At 54.6% G+C, this 18,608-nt stretch overlaps 2 protein-coding genes across 2 annotated transcripts; both read right to left on the bottom strand.

The window, feature by feature from the left end:
• Positions 1-10,111, bottom strand: LOC124093599 (serine protease 41-like). Its single transcript, XM_058580040.1, has 7 exons — positions 9,996-10,111; positions 3,570-3,715; positions 3,328-3,477; positions 3,062-3,227; positions 2,074-2,336; positions 758-915; positions 1-404 (listed from the first exon to the last, which is right to left on the bottom strand). The coding sequence occupies exons 1-7, from the start codon at positions 10,109-10,111 to the stop codon at positions 165-167; spliced, it is 1,239 nt and encodes a 412-aa protein (XP_058436023.1). The 3' UTR covers positions 1-164.
• Positions 10,112-11,399: 1,288 nt separating this feature from the next.
• LOC124093590 (testisin-like) lies at positions 11,400-15,500 on the bottom strand. The gene is made up of 6 exons (XM_046446117.1): positions 15,425-15,500; positions 15,184-15,330; positions 14,812-15,109; positions 13,864-14,147; positions 11,932-12,086; positions 11,400-11,639 (listed from the first exon to the last, which is right to left on the bottom strand). The coding sequence occupies exons 1-6, from the start codon at positions 15,498-15,500 to the stop codon at positions 11,400-11,402; spliced, it is 1,200 nt and encodes a 399-aa protein (XP_046302073.1).
• Between the last annotated feature and the right edge of the window lie 3,108 nt (positions 15,501-18,608).

The raw sequence follows: 18,608 nt of genomic DNA, 5'->3' as shown, positions 1-18,608 counted from the left end.
TTCTGGATTGTCAACTTGAGTATGCATAAGTGTTTATTAGGAAACAAGACAGCAGGGGAAAGGGGCTGGTCTGGGAAGCTGTCACCACACAATACTGGGTGTCCACGGGATGGGGAAGGTGCAGAGCTATGGTTCCCACAGTACCTTCATGGGATCAGGTATGCTCAGGCTGGCCCCAGGAGCCCGGGAGCCCAGGGCAGAGTAAGGAACAGCAGTGCAGGGGAGGGGTCAGGCCTGGGCATGTCATTACGGGCTACCAGCATCCGGATCCAGTCAAAGTGTAGACTGACGTTGGTGTAGACTCCAGGCCGGTTGGGTCGACCACAGCCCACTCCCCAGCTCACAATTCCAATCTGATACCACAGCCCTTCCAAGTCACAGACTAAGGGTCCTCCTGAGTCACCCTGGGGAGAAGCCTGGGTGAGCCCAACCAGGGCAGGTGGGTGGAGCCTGCAGAGAGGCTGGGGGAGCAGGGTGGCAGTGCAGCTGGCAGGAGGGGTGTGAGTCCTATTCCCTGCTCCCCAGCAGAGAAGAGCCTCAGTTTCTGCATCTGCAAAGTGGGGCCTCAGTCTCTACCTCCAGGGGCTGACCGGGTGTGGGAGGAGGCACCACCAGTGGAGAATGAGCAGTATGTTTTGTAGGCTGGTGAGTAAGGACTGCCATTGCTTTACTCCAGGTGTGGGCTGGTGGGGGCTCGGAGCCTGCTCTCAGGCCTGGGGCAGGGTGGGTATGATTTCCTCATGGGGTGGGCACTCACGTGGCAGGCATCCCTGCTGCCATTCTCAGCACCAGCACAAAGCATGTCAAAACTGATGGAGCTGCGCTGAAAGGGCAACGCGAACAGCTCCCTGCACCTGCTGTTGTTGAGGATGGTGACCTGCACTTCCCGGAGGCGGTAGGGGGGTGGCAGAGGTACTGGGGTAGGACAGAGACAGAAAGCAAACTCAGCCTCTCCTCTGCCATCTAGAGCAGAGCAGGATGTGTGTGCCCAGCCCACACCTTGTAGCAGTGGAGAGGTCCAGGGTGACCACTCCACATTGAGGGCAGTCATCAAGATCCGAGGGGACCCGGCGGAAGGACAGGCAGTTGCAGCTACCCTGAGATTTGATATCCTAATTAGACAATAAAGATGCCACCCCTGCTGCCCAGGTAGAGAATATACAAGTTGTACATGTTAAGTAGCCAACTTAACGTTCTGTGAATTAGATATCAAAAAAAAAAAAAAAAGGAGAGAGAGAGAGAGAGAGAGAGATTGAGGGGGGGGGGCCTGGGGTTGTAGTGCAGTGATAGAGCCTTTGCTTAGCGTGTGTGAGGCAATGGGTTCGATCCTCAGCATCACATATAAATAAATAAAAGTCCATTGATAACTAAAAATATTTTTAAATAAATAAAAGAAAGGAAAAAAAGAGGGATGCAGGACTGAGGGACACGCAAACGGGACGACCCTGGGAGACACGACAGCCCGTGCAAGAAGCAGATGCAAAAGGCCACACGCTCTGTGGCTGCGTTGGCAAGGAATGTCCAGAGCAGGCAATCCATGCAGGCAGAGGGCAGGCGGTGGTTTGGGCAGGCGGTGGTTGCCAGGGGCAATGACCCAGGCCACCAGGCACGGAAGGAATGATCAAGGAGGGCAGGGACTCCTGCTGAGATGGAGCTGTTCTGAGGTAGAGGGTGCCAGGATGGCCGCACAGCTTTGGGAACGCCCCGCAGATCTCTGAACAGCCTGCTTCGCCACTGCTGGCTATAAGTTTGGGTTTGTGAACTAAATCACAGTGGAAGGAAGTTAACGGCAGAGGCCCTTGGCAGGAGGCTGTCCTGAGCCTGCCACCCCTGCTGGCTAGCAAAGGCACATGCCAAGCCGGCCCACCTTGCACCCCTGCCTTCTGGCCCACACAGTGTCTGCAAGGGAAGGGGACAGAGCCTGTCTTCCTGCCCTTGCAGTGGGAGCAAGAGGAGGGCAGCCCCTGAGGAGAGAATGCTGAGCGGGTGCCCAGGTCCAGGAGGGGCAGCTGGACCTGGTGGCTAAATGGGATGAGGATAGTGCCCAGCCCAGCCCTCTGTCCCCAACCTTACCCATATTCTCATGGATGACTCCCCAACCAGTCACCCAGCAGTCGGACCGGTGCAGGAACATGAAGGTAGAAGACAGGACACAGACGGGCTGGATGTACTTGCTGTAGGTGACCGAGGAGGCCAGCCTCAGCAGGGCGATGTCATGGAACTTCCCTCTAGCCTGGGGGTTCACAATGATGTCCTTCACTCTGTACCGGTTTCGGTGGGCCCGCAGGCTCCAGAAAGATTGGCGGAGAGTCAGCTCACCAAGCTGGACTATCCACCTGGAAGCACGAGAGAACCTGGCAGGGGAGAAGAGAGCGACCTCCAGGGCCCGGGGAAGGGGGCCTGGCCATCTGAGCACACCTGGGCTGGGGTGATGCTGTGGGGCTGCTACTACTTGCTCATTATGGACACCATTAGTGTCCATGGCAAGTCCTTCTTATGGGCTCAAGGGACCCATGTAGAAACTTCAGACCAAGACAGGCCACAACCTGAGTACTGAGGTGGGAGGAGCAGGAGTGTGGCTCCCCCTAGTGTCTTGTCACCTCCCACAGCTGTCCTAAGGACATAGAGCACAGTCTTGTAGGAGTATACATGTGCCACTCAGAAAGAACAAAGCAGATGTGAGGCCAGTGCTGGTCCTCGGACTGGAAGTCAAACAGCTGGGTGGGGAGAGCTCCACTGGCCGACTGGGTGACCAGCATAGCTCCCTCCTCAACTCAAGCCTCCCACTCCATTGGGAGGTGAAACTATGGTGGTTCCATTTGGTTAGAAAGAGAAGAGAAAATTACAAGAAAAATGCACAATAATGTTTTGGTAAAAAGTGATGCTAGAATTTGAACAGGGTCATCTCCAGGGATGCCAGGGAAAGTCATTTATAAAGTCATTTGTCTGTTACCAGTTGCAGCCCTGCTTGAAGCAAAGGAAAACACGAAGCCCTATCAACATACAAGAGCGCCCCAGTGCAAGAAGGGAGGTCGCCTTCCCAGTGGACGCCCAGACTCACCTCCTGAAGCAGTGCGCGGCCGACAGCACCCAGCGGCGGCTGAGCAGGCTCCCTCCGCACGTCTTGACATTGCGCACACGCACCAGGGCCTGCCACGGCCAGCGCCCGCGCGAGGACTCCACTCCGCCCACGATCAGAGGGCGGACCTCCCGGCGGCCGCAGGGCCCTGGGGCAGACACGCGGTGAGCTCGCGGGGCAGGCCCACCACTGGGCCGGGGGCCTCTGGGGACGCGCCCACCCGCCCCTCCCCAGGGCCGGGCCGTTACTTGAGAGCAGCAGGGTGTTCATGGGACCTGAGGCGGAGGAGAGGGAGAGATGAGGCGTCCTCGCACCGTCCTCTGCATCCGACGCCCGCGCACCTCGCAGGGGGCTCGTCGGGGGCGCCTTACCTGACTGCGGGTTCTCTTCCTGCGAGTCTGCGTGGAGGCCAGGAGGTGAGCGCCCCTGACCTCCACGATGCCCGCGGCCCCCGTCGCCCCGCCCTGCCAGCAGCGCCCCCTGAATTCACCCTGCTTCTCCAGTCCCGGGCGCCACAGCAGCGCCAGCAGCAGCAGCGGCGGCAGAAGTGGGCAGCTCCTCTCGCCCATGGCCTCTTCTGCAGCCTGGCGCCCCCTGGGCTCCCTGCAGCTCCTCTCCAGACCCTGCCGGCGCCCCCTGCGGGAGAGGCAGCAGACTGGAAGCCCTGGCCACCACCTTCACCCAGATGAGCTCCCTGGGACCAAGGGACCCTTGGGGACCACAGTGCCTTCGGCTCCTACAGGAGTTGGTCAGCTGGCACACGTTTTGATGTGGTGCTGCAGCCAGTGAACCCCAACACCCCTTTCTTGTCTGCAGCCCATGAGCGCTGGCTGCCTCCTCTGATGCCCTCTTTCCCCCACCCACAACTCCCCCAGGAACAAGGACATGGCCCTCAGCCAGGAGCCCCCCGGGAAGCCCACTAGCACCTCCTCCTGGCAGGCTGATCTGGAGTCAGCAGTGTGGCGCCTCCTGCTAAAGGTGCTGCTCCTTTGCAGCCATGGAGCTGGGCTGCGACCATGCACAGGGCTCGAGCTCCTTCTCTGCCTGCTGCCTGCAGTGGGCCTCACACAACTGCCCGGGCCTCCAGGGCCTCTGCTTCCTGTGGGAGTGGGGTCAGTGTACCAGTCCCACTTGTGAGTGGACAGCCAGCCAGGCATCAGCACCAACACCCCCTGGGTCAGAGAGTCCCCATCGGGTCCCATAGAACTCAGAAGAGTCAGTGTGCTCCTGGGTGAGGACACAAGCGTGAGCCTCTCTCCAGATGTGTTCCCCAGCAGAGGCCAGTGGACAGGGCTGAATTCTCCCAGAGTGGACCTGAGACTGCTGGCCCGAAGGAGTGCCACAAGGGAAGACAGCAGCTTCTGGTCACCAGGGCTGTACTGAGGTGTGGTCAGGGAGGCATGAGATGCCCAGGTGGGAACCTTGGTTACTCAGTCTCTGCGTGTGGCCCAAGCCCCTCGGGGAATCCCAATGTTAGTGGGACCCGGAGTGGCACCATTCTCCAAGTTTGCAGGGACACTCCTCAGGAAGGACCATCCAAGGGCACCTGTGGTCTCCCCAGAGCTGGTCAAGGGCCAGTGCTTTGCTTGGACTGCGCTGGATTGGAACACCCTGCTCCTGCTGAGTTGGCCCTGGACGGCCCAACAAGGAGGATGGAGAATGTTCCAGGAGAACTCGGGCCTTCATCAGAGGGTCTGTTGCAGGGAGGTCAGCTGACCACAGAGGAAGCCCAGATAATCCACGGAGAGCAGACAACTGGGAAACTACTTATTTTGTTTTTCATACCCGAGATAGAGCCTGGGGATGCTCTAACGCCCAGCCACACCCCCAGCCCTTTTAAACAAAGTTTCAGACAGTTCAGTCACCAAGGCTGTGCTGGATGTGGGATCCTCCTGCCTCAGCCTTCCCGTCACTGGGATTACCAGCATTCACCACTACACCCCTCTACAACTGGGAAACTTGGAACTAGTGTCCCTCAGAAAGATTCAGGAGGAGTCTTCCAGGAGGAGGCAAGGATTGTCCAGGAAAGGAGCAACTGGAGAAAAGAGAGTGTGGAGAAGTTTAAAATATCACTGCTGAGCAGAACATTGTAGCAGAAGGGCTCAGCACTAATTTGGTCATAGCTAAGTAAGAAATGCAGTGGTAAGCTGGAAGAGAAAACAAAGAAAGGAACTCAGAAGGCAGAGCAAGGATTTGGAGGAGGGATTCCACGAGAGAAGGCTGTAAAGACAGATTCAGCCAGAAGTGGTGGCGAATGCTTGTAATCCCAGTAGCTCAGAAGGATGAGGCAGGAACATCCCAAGTCTTTGGGAGCCCTGTCTTAATAAATAAAAAGGGAAAAAGAGAGAGAGAAAGAGACTGACCCCCCCATCCCCCGGGGGTGTGGGAATTTAACTCAGGGATAGAACATTTGCCTACCTTGTGCAAGAATCTGGGTTCAGCTACCAGTGCCATATGTAAATGGGTAAATAAATAAATGAGAAGGTAAAGATGGCCTCTGCAGCAGGGGAATGTCCAGACTGAGCCAGTCTGAAGATGCAGTGCATTAGCTGCACTTGGAACATTCCTGACACCACATGGGCTGAAGCAAGTAATGGGCACCCTCAGAGGGGAGGACTTGGAAGGCTCTTGCCTGTCTCAGGAAATAGGTCACAAGAGCCAGGGAGAGTCACCTCCTCAGCATCGTACTCAGCAGAGGAGCTATGAGCACAGAGAGGGTCAATCACGATGGCTGCAGCTCACAGAGCACCTCTGGGAGCAAGCAGCTCACTGAGGCAGAGGATGATGGATATGACAAGGACTGTGGTGATGTCTTCAAAGGAGATATACTCATCCATTGGAAACTGCCCTGCACAGTACAGAAACTCCTCAAGTGGGAGGATTGTGTCTTTATCCATATAAAGTTTCTGAATCATGTGAAACTTCAGTTTCTTTTGAAATCACAAAGTCCATCTTTGGGTTGGTGAGACTATGTGAATATCTTTTTCTTGTTCTTGTTCTTCTTCTTTTTTTTTTTTTTCCTTAATGATCCTGGAGATTGAACCCAGAGGCACTAAGCTACACTCACAGTCCTTTGTTATTTTTATTTTGCAGCAGGGTCTTGCCAACTTGCTGAGGCTGGCCTTGAACTTGCACTCCTCCTACCTCAACCCCACAAGTCTCTGGCATCACAGGTGTGGGCCATCACACTCAGCAACACTGGACTTTCTTACAAAATGCCAGCAAGTACATTTCTGTGAGTGCAAACAGAAGTAGGTGGAGAAAGTTGTTGTTGTTGTTGTTTTTTTTTTTTTTTGTCACTTCTTTCTATTTGATTTTTGTTGGTGGTACCAGTGATCACACCCAGGGACTTGTGCATGCTAGGCAGGTGTTCTACCAGTGAGCTACATCCCCAGCCTGCCATTTCTTTCTAAATGCTTTCTTTCTGTTTCAGCTTTAATATACATTATTGAAAGAACTGCACAAAAGATGAAAGCAGATGAAATTTTAATGTCAGATAAAACATGTCCAAGGCTAGAGGTCTTTGGTTTGAAAACTGAGGATCTTTTCCATAGACAAAAGTTGCATTCAGGGGCTGGGGCTGGGGCTCAGTGGTAGAGCATGTGTGAGACACTGGGCTCGATTCTCAACACTGCATATAAATAAATGAATAAAATAAAGGTCCATCAACATCTAAAAACAAAATTTTTAAAAAAGTTGCATTCCACTAAAAGATGTAGGAGGCATGTCCCTCTGTGTCCCCAGAGCAGAGGTCTTGGGACATAAGCAAAAAAGCGTTCAAAATACTCAAAGCAACTAAAATCCACATTTCCTCTCTCAGAATTCAGGAGATCAGTTAGAGATGAAAATGAACAAGTGGAGAAGCCGTCACACCAGGGTTGTCACCATGCGTGATTTCCACTGCACTGCAGCATTTGGGTGCTCAGTGGGTCATCCTGTCCCTGGGGCACTGAGGCCCTTGGAAGTTGGTTACCTGGAGGTGAGGTGGAGGGCAGCCCCAGTGCCAAGCCCAGCAGCACATCTGGGAGGTCCCTGATCCCAAGAGACAGGCCCACTGCCGCCCCCTGGTGGCAAGTGGGCAGATGTCAAGGCGCTGGCTGTGGGTGGTCAGAGGGCAGGTACTTCCATTTTTCCTGTTGGGATCCAGTGTCCTTGATTAATGAGTTTACCTCTCTCACCCCTGGTGTCCTGGCCCACCTAAGGCCCACAGAGCCTGGGGATGGAAGGTCAATGGCCAACAGGGCTGAGTGGGTGTGCTTGTCCAAGATGCCTGTGGCAGGTTCTGAGCTCTACAGCTCCACTGCCCATCCAGCCCACAGAGACACAGTCAGCTGCAGCACAGAGCAGAAGGTAGAATTTTTTGCCCATTCCTGTGGGACTCAGCAGGTCCTCACCCTGCAGTCTCAGTTCCTCTGCTGCACAGTTGGGGGTCATAAGAGCTCTTGGGGGCAGGGGGTATGTCCTACAGGAGGTGTCAGGCCAGGCACTCAGTACTTTAGCTAGCAGCTAGCACCCAGTGAAAGGTGGGTATTGTGATTCCAGGACAAGAGCGGGGCGGGGGGGCCCTGGGAGCTGGGTCAAGGACCCCAGATCATGCAGGCCTGGACCCCTGTTCTCAGGCATTGTGTGGAGGCCTTAGGCCCTGCCCAAGTTTGGAGGACAGGTGTGAGCCCAGCCCCACCCCAGCATGAGCCCAGTAGCCCATGAGCTGCAATCATCTCCTTCTTCCCAGAGTGTCTGGGAACTCAGGCCCCAAGACCAGTCAGGTGTACAAGTGCAGTGCAAGATGGCCGTAGCCCTCCCAATATCTTGCTCTTCCTCCTACCTGGAGCCCTTCTGGGGAATGAGAGTCCCTCAGCTCTCCAGCCCACCCTGTTTCCCAAGTTGACCTCAAATCTGCTATCCTTCTGCCTCAGCTTCCTAAGTCTCTGGAATTACAGGCAAGCACGGAGTTGGGCCACAGCTGCTTGCATTTTAAAAAGCCTGATTTACATTTTTGCTCCTTTGGGTCCGGTCTCAAATGAATCCAAGTAAACTTACATGTTTGCATTCTGCCTAGGGTTAACTAAAAGTACAAATTTCCAAGCAAACTTGAATAACAAAATTATCTTTGTCTAGGCAGAAGGGAAAAAAAAATCCAATGCATTCATGTAAACCTGTAATTTCAGTTCAAGAAGTAACTTAAAACCATTCGCAGAAATATCTTAGGCATGCCAATCAAACAAAAGTATTAATCTAAGCAGACAGAACCCAAAAGTCAATTTACTTTTTTTTTTTTAAATATTTTTTTTAGTTGTTGTTGGACACATGCCTTTATTTATTTTTATGTGGTGCTGATGATTGAACCTAGCGCCTTGCATGTGCTAGGCGAGTGCTCTACCGCTGAGCCACAACCTCAGCCCTCATTTACTTTTTTAAGAAAGCTACAAGTTGTGGGGCTGGGGTTGTGGCTCAGTAGCAGAGCGTTTCCTACCATATGTGAGGCACTGGATTCGATCCTCAGCACCACATAAAAATAATAAATAAAATAAAGGCATTTTGTCCATCTACAACTAAAACACAAGCAAACAAAAAAGCCAGTGAAGAGTCAGCGCCTGTGGCACATGCCTGTTATTCCAGCGGCTCAGGAGGCTGAAGCAGGAGAATTGGGAGTTCAAAGCCAGCCCGGGCAATTTAGCAAGGGCTTAAGCAACTCAGTGAGACCCTGTCTCTAAATAAAATACAAAGGGATGGATGTGGCTCAGTGGTTAAGGTCCCCTGGGTTCAATCCCGGGGAACAAAATAAATAAACAAACCTCCATGATGTTAAAACAAAATGACAAAATGTGAGCAGAAAAGTCTCTACTAAGAAAAAAAAAAAAAAAGGAGCCATAGCCTGCTCCCCACACCCCAGCTGTGTCTATGAATCCAGGGGCAATTTAACCTTGGTGAGTTTGAATAAAATCCTGTCCAATGCTGTCTTCAGGAACTACTTTCAAATTGTTTTTTTATTCCAAAAAAATACCAGAGCCAGGTCTATTACTGAAGAGACCGTTTTTTGCTTAGATTCAGGCTGAGTGCTGTAAGTTGACCAGGACGCGCCTGCAGGAGTTCTCAGAGGGCACCACCGACCCACCGACCCACCGAAGGAAACCGGAATAAACAGGGCACCTTTCCAAAACAAGTTCCCGGAGAGGAGAAACTGGACTGCGGCCTTCCCTGGCTGTGTCAAGCTGCTCACTACCCCAAACACACCACGTGGACCCAAAAGGCCTAAAAGTCCCCAAGCGGAGACTGAAGTTCCTGATCCGTACTCGCGCCAATCGGTACCGCAAAAGACCGGCATTGGATCCAAATGGCACAGGACCTCTCCAGATGGGGTCCCCCGACCCCTGACGCAGTTTCCTTCTCCAGCGTGAGTGAGGCAAAGGGAAGGGTGTGTCTCCAAGGCCGCTGCTGGTGAGTTCAGACTCACTGCAAGGCCAGCACCGCTGGTCGCGGCGGGGACGCGACGCGGAACTCAGGGTCGCCCCGCTGGGAGGCGCAGCCGAGGGACTGTTAGGGCTGGCCGGCTGGGGCCCTTATCCGACGGAGGACGCGGAGGCCCTGGGGCGGCCCTGGGCGGTGCCGCAGTTTCTCCCCCTGACTCCTGCCTCCGGAGCAGGGCGGACCCGGCGGCCGCAGCCGCGCCACTGCTGTCGGGGTCCCGCCTCGGGCGCGTGGTCCGCGGGCCGCGCAGCAGCTTCAACCCCACGGGCGCGCGGGGCGGACGGCAGGGGGCGTCCCGCCTTGGGCTGCAGGGTCTGCCCAGCCGTCTCTCCCTTGTTCCTCCCCAGTCGCTGACCCGGCAGGATGTCCCGGCTGGGGTCCCTCAGTCCAACGAGCGGTCGCCCCCATGGGCTGCACAGCGGAGGGGCCGCGCTTGGGCAGGACCCACGTGTCTGCGCGTTCTCCCCCGCGGCCCCGCCGGGCGCAGACCTCAGCCGGGAGGATCCAACACTCTTCCAAGTTCCAGGCCGCTGCAGGCTGCAGGCCACCCGGCGGGGAACACATCCCGCGAGGCATTGGGCATGAAGGGACAGAGGTGTTAAGTGCGGTAGGAGCAGGTCCAGCCAGCAGCAGGTGGGCGCAGGCTGCACCGAGGCTGCCTGGGCGATCTAGACGGAGAACGGGCGCCTGCTGAGGCCAGGCTGGGCGGACACACAAGACCCGCAGCCAGTGCGGGTGGAGCAGCCAGGGGGGCCTGGAGGAGAGTGGCGGCTCTGTAAGGGCGCAGGAGTGCTGGGACAGGAGGCTGCCGGTGGGGCTCAGTGCTGACGGAACTTGTCCACAAGGGTTTTTAATCTCTCTATGGGAACCGCAAGACGGGGGAGAGGAGACCAGGCCACGGTGTAGAGAGGGCAGTACATCCTTTGCGGCTTACTCCCAGAGTAGGGAGTCAGAAGCCCTCTCTAGCTTTCCTCCCAGGCTCACACCTGAGAGGAGCTTCAGGGTGTGTATTTTCCAGGAAGTGGGGCTGTGGGTGGCACCAGGAGAGAGGAATCTGGCCACAGCATCTTCATCTTCTGTTCTCACAGCATTTGGGATCTTGCAAGACCCACTCTGCTTGAATAGGCTAGAGACCCCCCACCAAAGCCGCCCTGGTGAGCAGGTCTCTTGGCCACACTAAGGAGGGCCTTCGGATGCAGATAGGGTGGTGGGTGCCTTCCCACTGGCCCACCCCCACCACTTCCTGCTGATGCTGCAACTGGTGAAGCCCAGATTGACAGCCTCAGCTGGAGTCAGCTCCTGCTCTGGAGAATCCCATGCCTTGGGACCACCCGTGCCTTGGGGGTCAGGAGGAATGCCAACCCTGCTGTCCTTGTCCTCAGTGAACCAGTGCTGAGATTACCCACAATGAGAAACTGTTTGTATAAACTCAGTACTTCCCTGCCTCAGTTTCCCAACTTCCTCACCTGCACCAAAGGCCTGGTCCTAGTTTGGCTTTTAGGGGACCAGAGTAACACAAAGAGTGACTGACATTTGCATGATGGTGTACACTGGGATGCTCTCCAGCACCTGCACCCCCACTCTTCCCAGCCCCCAGACACCTTACAACTACACCCCTCTTGTAAATTATCTGATTGAACTAAATGGAGAGGGTTCTGCTGTTTGCATTAGCCGAGCTTTTGGTTAGTTGGGGACAGGTCTTGGGCTGAACTGGACAGGGGTGAACAGGAGGAAACTGTCAAGGAAGCCACCAAGTCTGGAAGAATGCTGAATGTGTTTATTAGCCAATAGAACAGAAGAGGACCAAAGCTTTAACTAGCGGAAGGTTCCAACCCTCGAAGGCCAGGTTCATTTAGACTGGCCCCAGGAGCCTGGGAGCCCAGGGCAGAGTAAGGAACAGCAGTGCAGGGGAGGGGTCAGGCCTGGGCATGCCATTACGGGCTATCAGCATCCGGATCCAGTCAAAGTGCTGACTCACGTTGGTGTAGACTCCAGGCCGGTTGGGTCGACCACAGCCCACTCCCCAGCTCACAATTCCAATCTGATACCAGAGCCCTTCCAGTTCGCAGACTAAGGGTCCTCCTGAGTCACCCTGGGGAGAAGCCTGGGTGAGCCCAGCCCTGGGCAGGGTAGGTGGGGCCTGCAGAGAGGCTGGGGGAGCAGGGGTGGCTGTGGAGCCAGGAGACTGGGTATGAGTTCTACTGTCTCTTCCCCAGGAGGGACAGAGCCTCAGTTTCTGCATCTACAAAGTGGGACAGTCTCTACCTCCCAGGATTAGCATGAGATCAAATGAGGTATAGGGTAACAAGCTGATGTTTGGCCTGGGGCTGGGAAAAGTGGGATAATAGTTGCAGAAGATCATGGTGGGCTGGGGTGACACTCACGAAGCAGGAATCCTTGCCTCCTGCGAGCTGTCCGGCACAAACCATGTCTCCCCAGATGCTATAGCGGAAGTCTGACATTTGGTACAAGTGGTTACAGATGGTGGTGTTGATGATGGAGACCTGCACTTCCTGGAGGGTGTAAGGAGATGGCAGATCTGTGGGGGACAGGGGACAGAGAAACAGGCAACTTGATTCTCTGCTGGGGTTGAGGAGAGACATCATAGGCTGTTGGATAGGGGTGACCCTGGGCACCAACAATGCCTGCAACTGTCTCTTGCTGGGCCTGGGCTCCAGCCCTGTACTCAGGAACAATCAACAAGTTACAGAAGAAGGCTAGGGTGTAGCTCAGTGGTAGAGTGCATGTTCCAGGCCCTGGATTGAATCCCCAGCAACCCCTGCAACACACAAAAGAACAATATCAAAGAGGGACCTGTGGAAACAGGTGCAGTGATGCACCCCTGTAACCCCAGGGGCTTAGGAGGCTAAGGCAGGAGGATCACAAGTTCAAACCAAGCCTCATCAATTTAGCAAGGCCCTAAGCAACTCAGTGAGACCCTGGGAGCAGGCTCAGTGGTAGAGCGCTTCCCTAGCATGTGTGAGGCACTGGGTTCAATTCTCAGCACCACATATAAATAAATGAATAAAATAAAGATCCATCAACATCTTAAAAATTTTTTTTAAAAAGGGCTGGGGATGTTGCTTGGTGGTTTATCATCTGTGTCTTCAATCTCTGGTACCAAAAAATAAATAAAGAAAAGGAAGAAAGGAAGGAAGGAAGGAAGAAGGAAGGAAGGAAGAGGGACCAGTGGAAGTACAGGCTGTTAGCACTCTGCCAACACTCAGTTTCTCTCACTGTAGAATGTACACAAAGCTCCTGCCTGAGGCAGTGGGGTGATTCCTCGGTCAAAATAAGCATAAGGGGAGGGGTTAAGATGGCTGAAATGGTTTTATGATTAACAAAGCCCTGCTGCAGCATCCAGATGCCAGACAGGGTGGGAGCCATCCATTGATGCTCTCTCCTTGATGACACCCGGGGCACCTCCAAGGCTTGAACCATGTGCTTTCAAGGTTCCTTCATCACCTCTGGGATGGTGGGGCATCAAGACCCACTCCCAGATAAAGAACAGGTCAGGGGAAAAGTCACCTCCAGAAAGGCACCAGAGAAGTGTCAGAGCCTGATGTGAACCCAATTCCTGTCTGGGTCCAGTTACCACAGGACCCTGTAAAAGATGACAAGAGCTGACACACAGATAGTGCTTCTTCTACATTGGACACTTCTAAGAGCTTGGGTGCTAACCCTGTTAAACCTCAGAGCTACCCTGAGGTTAAGAGCTCGATCCTCAGCACCACATACAAACAAAGATGTTGTGTCCGCCGAAAACTAAAAAATAAATATTAAAAAATCTCTCTCAGTCTCTTAAAAAATTTTTTTTTTCATTTTAAGACAGTCTCACTAAGTTGCCCAGGTTGGCCTTGAACTTGAGATCCTCCTGCCTCAACCTACTGAGCAGCTGTGCTGGCCACACCCTGTGGCTTGGAAATTTTGAGAAGAAAGGGCTCAGCTCTCTGGGACAGGCAAGTGGAACTGGGGTGGCTGCAGAAGGCACACTGAGGCTCAGTGGTGGGCTGGCTGAGGAAGTGGGAAGACACACGAATAAAGCAAGGCTGAGGTTCTTCTCCACACCCTCAGGACCCCCATCTCTCAGGCTGGCCAAGCCGGCCTCCTCTGCACCCCTTCCTTCTGGCTCACATGGTGTCTACAAGGGAAGGGGATGAGCCTGTCTTCCTGCCCTTGCAGTGGGAGCAAGAGGAGAGAAGCCTCTGAGCAGAGAATGCTGAGCAGGTGCCCAAGTCCAGAGAGGGGCAGCTGAGCTTGGTGGCTAAATGGGATGAGTAGTACCTTCTCCCAGACCCACCTATCCCCAGCCTCACCTTCACCCTCTCTGATGTCCCCCCAGCCGGTCACCCAGCAGTCAGTCCGGTTCTCGAATTCCAACGCGGAGGGAACGATGCAAATAGGCTGGATAAGGTTTGTGTACTTGACAGAGGAGTCCAACCTTAGCAGGGCAATGTCATAGGGTGCCTTCCCCTTGAATTGGGGGTTCAGATAGATATCTTCCACTTGGTAACGATTGTAGTAGGCTTGCAGGTTCCAGATACCTGGCCTAGAAGTCAGCTCCCCAAACTGGACCGTCCACTCAAAGGGATCAAGAGAACTGGTGGGGGAGAAGAGAGCGGGCCACCTGAGTATACCTACACCCCTTCCTGATGGGACACTGCGGGGCCACTACCACCTGCTCATCCCAAACACCATTAGCAAGTCCCTCTGATGGGCCCTCAAGACAGACACAACCAAAGCCCTCACTTTTGGGCACTCTGAGGACAGTGGCTCCCTCCAGTGGTCTTGTCACCTCCAAGAGCTGTCCTAATGACATGAACCCCTATGTAGCCCAAAAGAACTGAACAGATGTGGGTAGTGGTGTGGGTGCTGGGCAGGATTGAGTCAAACCGCTGCTCTGGAGACAGCTCCACAGGTCAGGCTGCTTGGCCAGCACCTGCCCCACCCCTTAGCCCCCGACTCCTGAGGTATACATCTGCAAGGTAGGTGGAGGGTGGTAGGAAAAGAAAGGGGAGAGAGAAAGAAAAGGGTGAGCAATACACTCAACGGTGCATGGGAATGCAATGGAAGAACATTCTGGAGGAAACTGAAAAAGGTTCCCTCCAGGGGCACCCACAGAAACTCAGGTGGGTACAACCAGCTGCAGCAGAGCCTTGAGCTCAGTACAAGAGCCTTGGGCTGCATACACCTGAAATGGGTGCTCAAGTGTGGCACTGGCCACGGTCACTTCCCACCCGCCCCCAGCTCTCTCCCCGACTCACGTTTCAAAGCAGTGGGCGGCAGTGAGCACCCAGCGGCGGCTGAGCAGGCTGGCTCCGCATATGTGGCTGCCCCATAGGCGCAGGCTCCCTTGCCATGGCCAGCTCTCGAGTCTCGCGTTCTCTCCACCCACCACGCGAGATGGGAGGGTCCGGTGGCCGCATGGCCCTGGGATGGTCAGACGGACCTGTGGCTGTGTTGAACGAGACAGGCCCACCCCGCCCGGCTTGCCCCCGGGGTCCCTGGCCCCGAGGGGCTCCATCGAGGCCCCGCGCGAGGCCCCGCGCATCCTGGGTCTGGCTGTGGAAGGAGACGTGGTTCTGGGATCCTCCCCTGTGGCCCGCAGGCCCAGCCCTCCCACAGGGCCCCGTTACTTTCAAACACAGATGAGTCCTCGAATCTGGGGTGAGGGAGAGGAACAGATGAGGCGTCCTTTGCACCCCGGTGCAGGCGCACCACAGTCACACAGGTAGCGGGCATCCTGGGCGCCTTACCTGACAACAGGTCCACTTCCAGCGACTCTGGGTGGAGGCGAGAAGGTGAGCGCCCTTGACCTCGGCACCCGTCATCCCCTCCATTGCCACCAGTGCTGCCAGCAGCGCCCCCTGCACTCACCCTTCTCCTCCTCGGGTTCCACCCGAGACAGTAGCAGCGCCAGCAGCAGCAGCAGCTTCTCGCCCCGAGTGCTCATGGCCTTCTCTCCTGCAACCTGGCGCCCCTCTGCTTCCTACTGCTCCAGGTCCTGCTGGCGCCCCCTCTGCTTCCTACTGCTCCAGGCCCTGCTGGCGCCCTCTAGGGGAGAGGCAGCAGGCGGGAGCCCTGGCCACCACATTCTCCCAGCTGGAGCTCCCTGGGCCTACGCTGAAGCCCTTGGGTTCAGCTGCTACGGGGGTTGGTCAGCCTCTGCACTCCTTGATATGGGGCAGCGGCCAGTGAGCCTCACAACCCCTTTCTTGTCTCCTGGCTGCCTTCTCTGTTGCCCGCTTTGCTCCACCAGGACCAAGGACCTGGCCTTCAGCCAGGAGCCCCCAGGTAAGCCTATTAGCACCTCCTCCTTGTTTGCCAGGCCAGGAACATATTCCTTCACAGGACTTTGTTGGGGACTTTGTGACGGCCTTGGGCTTTGTGTCTGCTAGCGGGCAGCAGTCTGGTCCCCACCGGCTTAGGCTGCCCCCTAGCGGCAAGCCCCCTTCGCTGACCTCGTTGAGCCTTTTTTCCCCTTTAAATTGGAGGTACACACTATTAGTGGATTGCCTTAATTTTTTAAAAAATTAAATATATTTATATGTACATTTAAATTTATTTATTTAATGGTACTGGGAATTGAACTCAAGAGTGCCTTACAGCTGAGCTACCTCCCCAGCCGTCTTTATTTTTTGAGCCAGGCCTGCTGCTAAGTTACCTAGGCTGTTCTCAAACTTGAGATCTTCCTGCTCAGCCTCTTGGATCACTGGTATATTTTTTGTCTTTAACTGACACATAATTGTACATACGTATGAGTACAATGTGACTTTTCAATGCATGCATACAATGTGCAGGGATCATATTCATCACCAGAAACCTTTATCACCTCTTTGTGTTGGGAACATTCAAAATCCTCTACACTAGCTAATCTATCATTATATTATATTCAGTATAATATTATATTATATTATATATTATATTCAATAAATTGCCAACTACAGTTCCCTCACTGGGTGCAGCACTTTAGAATTTATTCCTCCTCTGTAACTGCACCCCTGCACCTGGTAACCATCCTCCCCCTTCTTCCCAGCCTCTGGTGACCCCATTCTATTCTCTACTTCTTTGAGATGAGGTGTTTTTAGCTTCAACATATAAGCGAAGACATTCAGTTTCTCTCTTTCTGGACCCAATTTACTTAATTTACCACAATGTTGTCCAGGCTCATAAATGCTCCTGAAGATGAGAGGATTTCATCCGACACTGGGCTGAATCATGATGTCTTGCTGTGCTCAGTGCTGCCCACTCACATCGAAGCTGTGGTGAAGGACAACCAATACGAATCCTGACCGAGCTGAAACTGCCTTTAACAAATGTTACTGTCCGAGGGTCAAAGGAATGAGTGGAAAGGGAGACAGAGACACCACTGGGTTGGCTATCCCAGTGTCCTTGTGACCAGAGGCTTCTGGAGGGGGTCTGTGGAGGGTGTGCTTGCCTGGTACCCCTCTGTGTCTGAAACACTCCCAGGGACATGGTGGGTTTTGAGGAGTGTTGACGTCCCCAGCACTGCCTTCAGGGAGCTCCCTCCAGGCAGGACAGTCAGGACTTGCAGGAGTGTCCCAAATGTGTCCTCTTCCTGGGAGTCCTGGGTCTTGGGACAAGTGCTGAGGCAGGGGTCTGCAGAGGCCCTGGCTGGAGGCACAGCAGAGATCATTCCCAGATGGCATCCTTGACATAGGGCACATGGTGTGCTGCTGTGGTTACACCAGCTCACTTCCATGTCTCCTTGACTTCACACATCAGTGGCCAGGTCACCCCTGCGGAGATAGTGGCAGTGGACCTGGGCTCAAATCAAAGCACTCGGGCAGAACAGGCCTCAATAGTGGGCTGGGGCTTGGGGAGAGACCCAGTCCATGTACATAGCAAGGGGCAAGAGTTTCCCTAAATCATCCCCCTCTGCTTCCCTTAGCCCTCCAGCAGTTGTATCTGAGCCAGTTTCTTGAGCATTCCTGGCCACTGGGACCAAACACAGCTCATCACCCAAGACACACAGCCAGCCACCACTCTGATGCTGTGGGGAGGCACAGGGAGACTTTCTCAACTGCAGCCCAAGGGAGCATTCAGGCTGCAGGTCCTGACCAAACCCCACAGACTGCCCAAGGCCTCCAGAGCCCCTTCCAGCCCAGCCCTCAGACAGCAGCAGGACAGGCTTCTTCCTGGCATTCAGGTCCCCAACTTCACCTCCTTAACAAGGCTTTCTCTGCTCTGTATGAAAAGCAAACCATAAAGGCCCCCACTACCTGTCCACTCACTGCCCCAGAACTGAGCAGTGTGGCTGAAATGGTCTCATCTGGTGGTTGTGCCATGGTTATTGGCCACCTCCAAACTCTGCTCAAGGCAGGCTTGGGGAACACTTGCGGAACTGGATGGTTGTTGGGTACAAAAGGAAGGAAGGGGCTGGAGGAGGAGGAACAGGAGGTGCACAGTGTTGCCAGGGTTGAGGGCTCTGGATTGGAGGCAAATCAGTGGGACAACCTGCAGAAGAGTGGCTTAGCCAGGGGCCTCACTGAGCGGCTCCATGGATGCCCTTGGAGAATCTCAGATGTTGGAAGCCAGAGGCAAGATCTGCCAGGCTCAGAAGTCCCTTGGATATCATGGGGTTGGGGAAGCACTTCCTCCTCTCCTCTCTGCTCTCCTATAGCCTCCCAGGCTGGCTACCCCCCAGCTCCTATCCCCAACAAAGTCCTGTGAAGGAATATGTTCCCCAGCAGCTGTTGTGTGGTGTGGGAGGGGTCTTCTGTATGAGTGGAGGGGGCCATGCTCCTTCCTCTTGCACCCCAGACAGGCCACACAGGGTTCCATGTCACATATAGCATGTAAGAGCTTTGGGGCCAGGTTACCATGCTGTGTCCCTGGTGGTCAGCTGAAGTCTTATCTGAATGACCAGCTGGTTGATCTGAAAAGAGGGTAGGCTGTTTCCTTCCAGCATGGTCAGCTGCACCCCCTGGTCTCTGGCCTCCTCGCTATAGCCCCATCCCTACCAGCACCACAGCTCTCTGTCCCCATCCCTAGCTTTTGCTTAGCTCTGCTAGACTCACCACCCATAACGAGTCACTCT

The sequence above is a fragment of the Marmota monax genome, unplaced genomic scaffold (assembly GCF_021218885.2).
Source record: "Marmota monax isolate L192 unplaced genomic scaffold, Marmota_monax_Labrador192_F-V1.1 WCK01_AAM20220418_F8-fsc00035, whole genome shotgun sequence".
Taxonomy (NCBI): Eukaryota; Metazoa; Chordata; class Mammalia; order Rodentia; family Sciuridae; genus Marmota; species Marmota monax.
This window is presented reverse-complemented; position numbering and strand designations above follow the sequence as displayed.

What these genes read in the sequence shown, in the direction of transcription:
- LOC124093599 (XM_058580040.1), bottom strand. Translation starts at nt 10,111, where the DNA reads ATGTGTTCCCCGCCGGGTGGCCTGCAGCCTGCAGCGGCCTGGAACTTG. An exon ending in CCCGGGACTGGAGAAGCAGG is followed by an intron (nt 3,478 to 3,569) that starts GTGAATTCAGGG and finishes GCCTCCACGCAG; the next exon opens with ACTCGCAGGAAGAGAACCCG. An exon ending in AGTCATCCATGAGAATATGG is followed by an intron (nt 916 to 2,073) that starts GTAAGGTTGGGG and finishes GTCCTACCCCAG; the next exon opens with TACCTCTGCCACCCCCCTAC.
- LOC124093590 (XM_046446117.1), bottom strand. Translation starts at nt 15,500, where the DNA reads ATGAGCACTCGGGGCGAGAAGCTGCTGCTGCTGCTGGCGCTGCTACTG. An exon ending in GGAACCCGAGGAGGAGAAGG is followed by an intron (nt 15,331 to 15,424) that starts GTGAGTGCAGGG and finishes GCCTCCACCCAG; the next exon opens with AGTCGCTGGAAGTGGACCTG. An exon ending in GCCGCCCACTGCTTTGAAAC is followed by an intron (nt 14,148 to 14,811) that starts GTGAGTCGGGGA and finishes CTCCCCCACCAG; the next exon opens with TTCTCTTGATCCCTTTGAGT.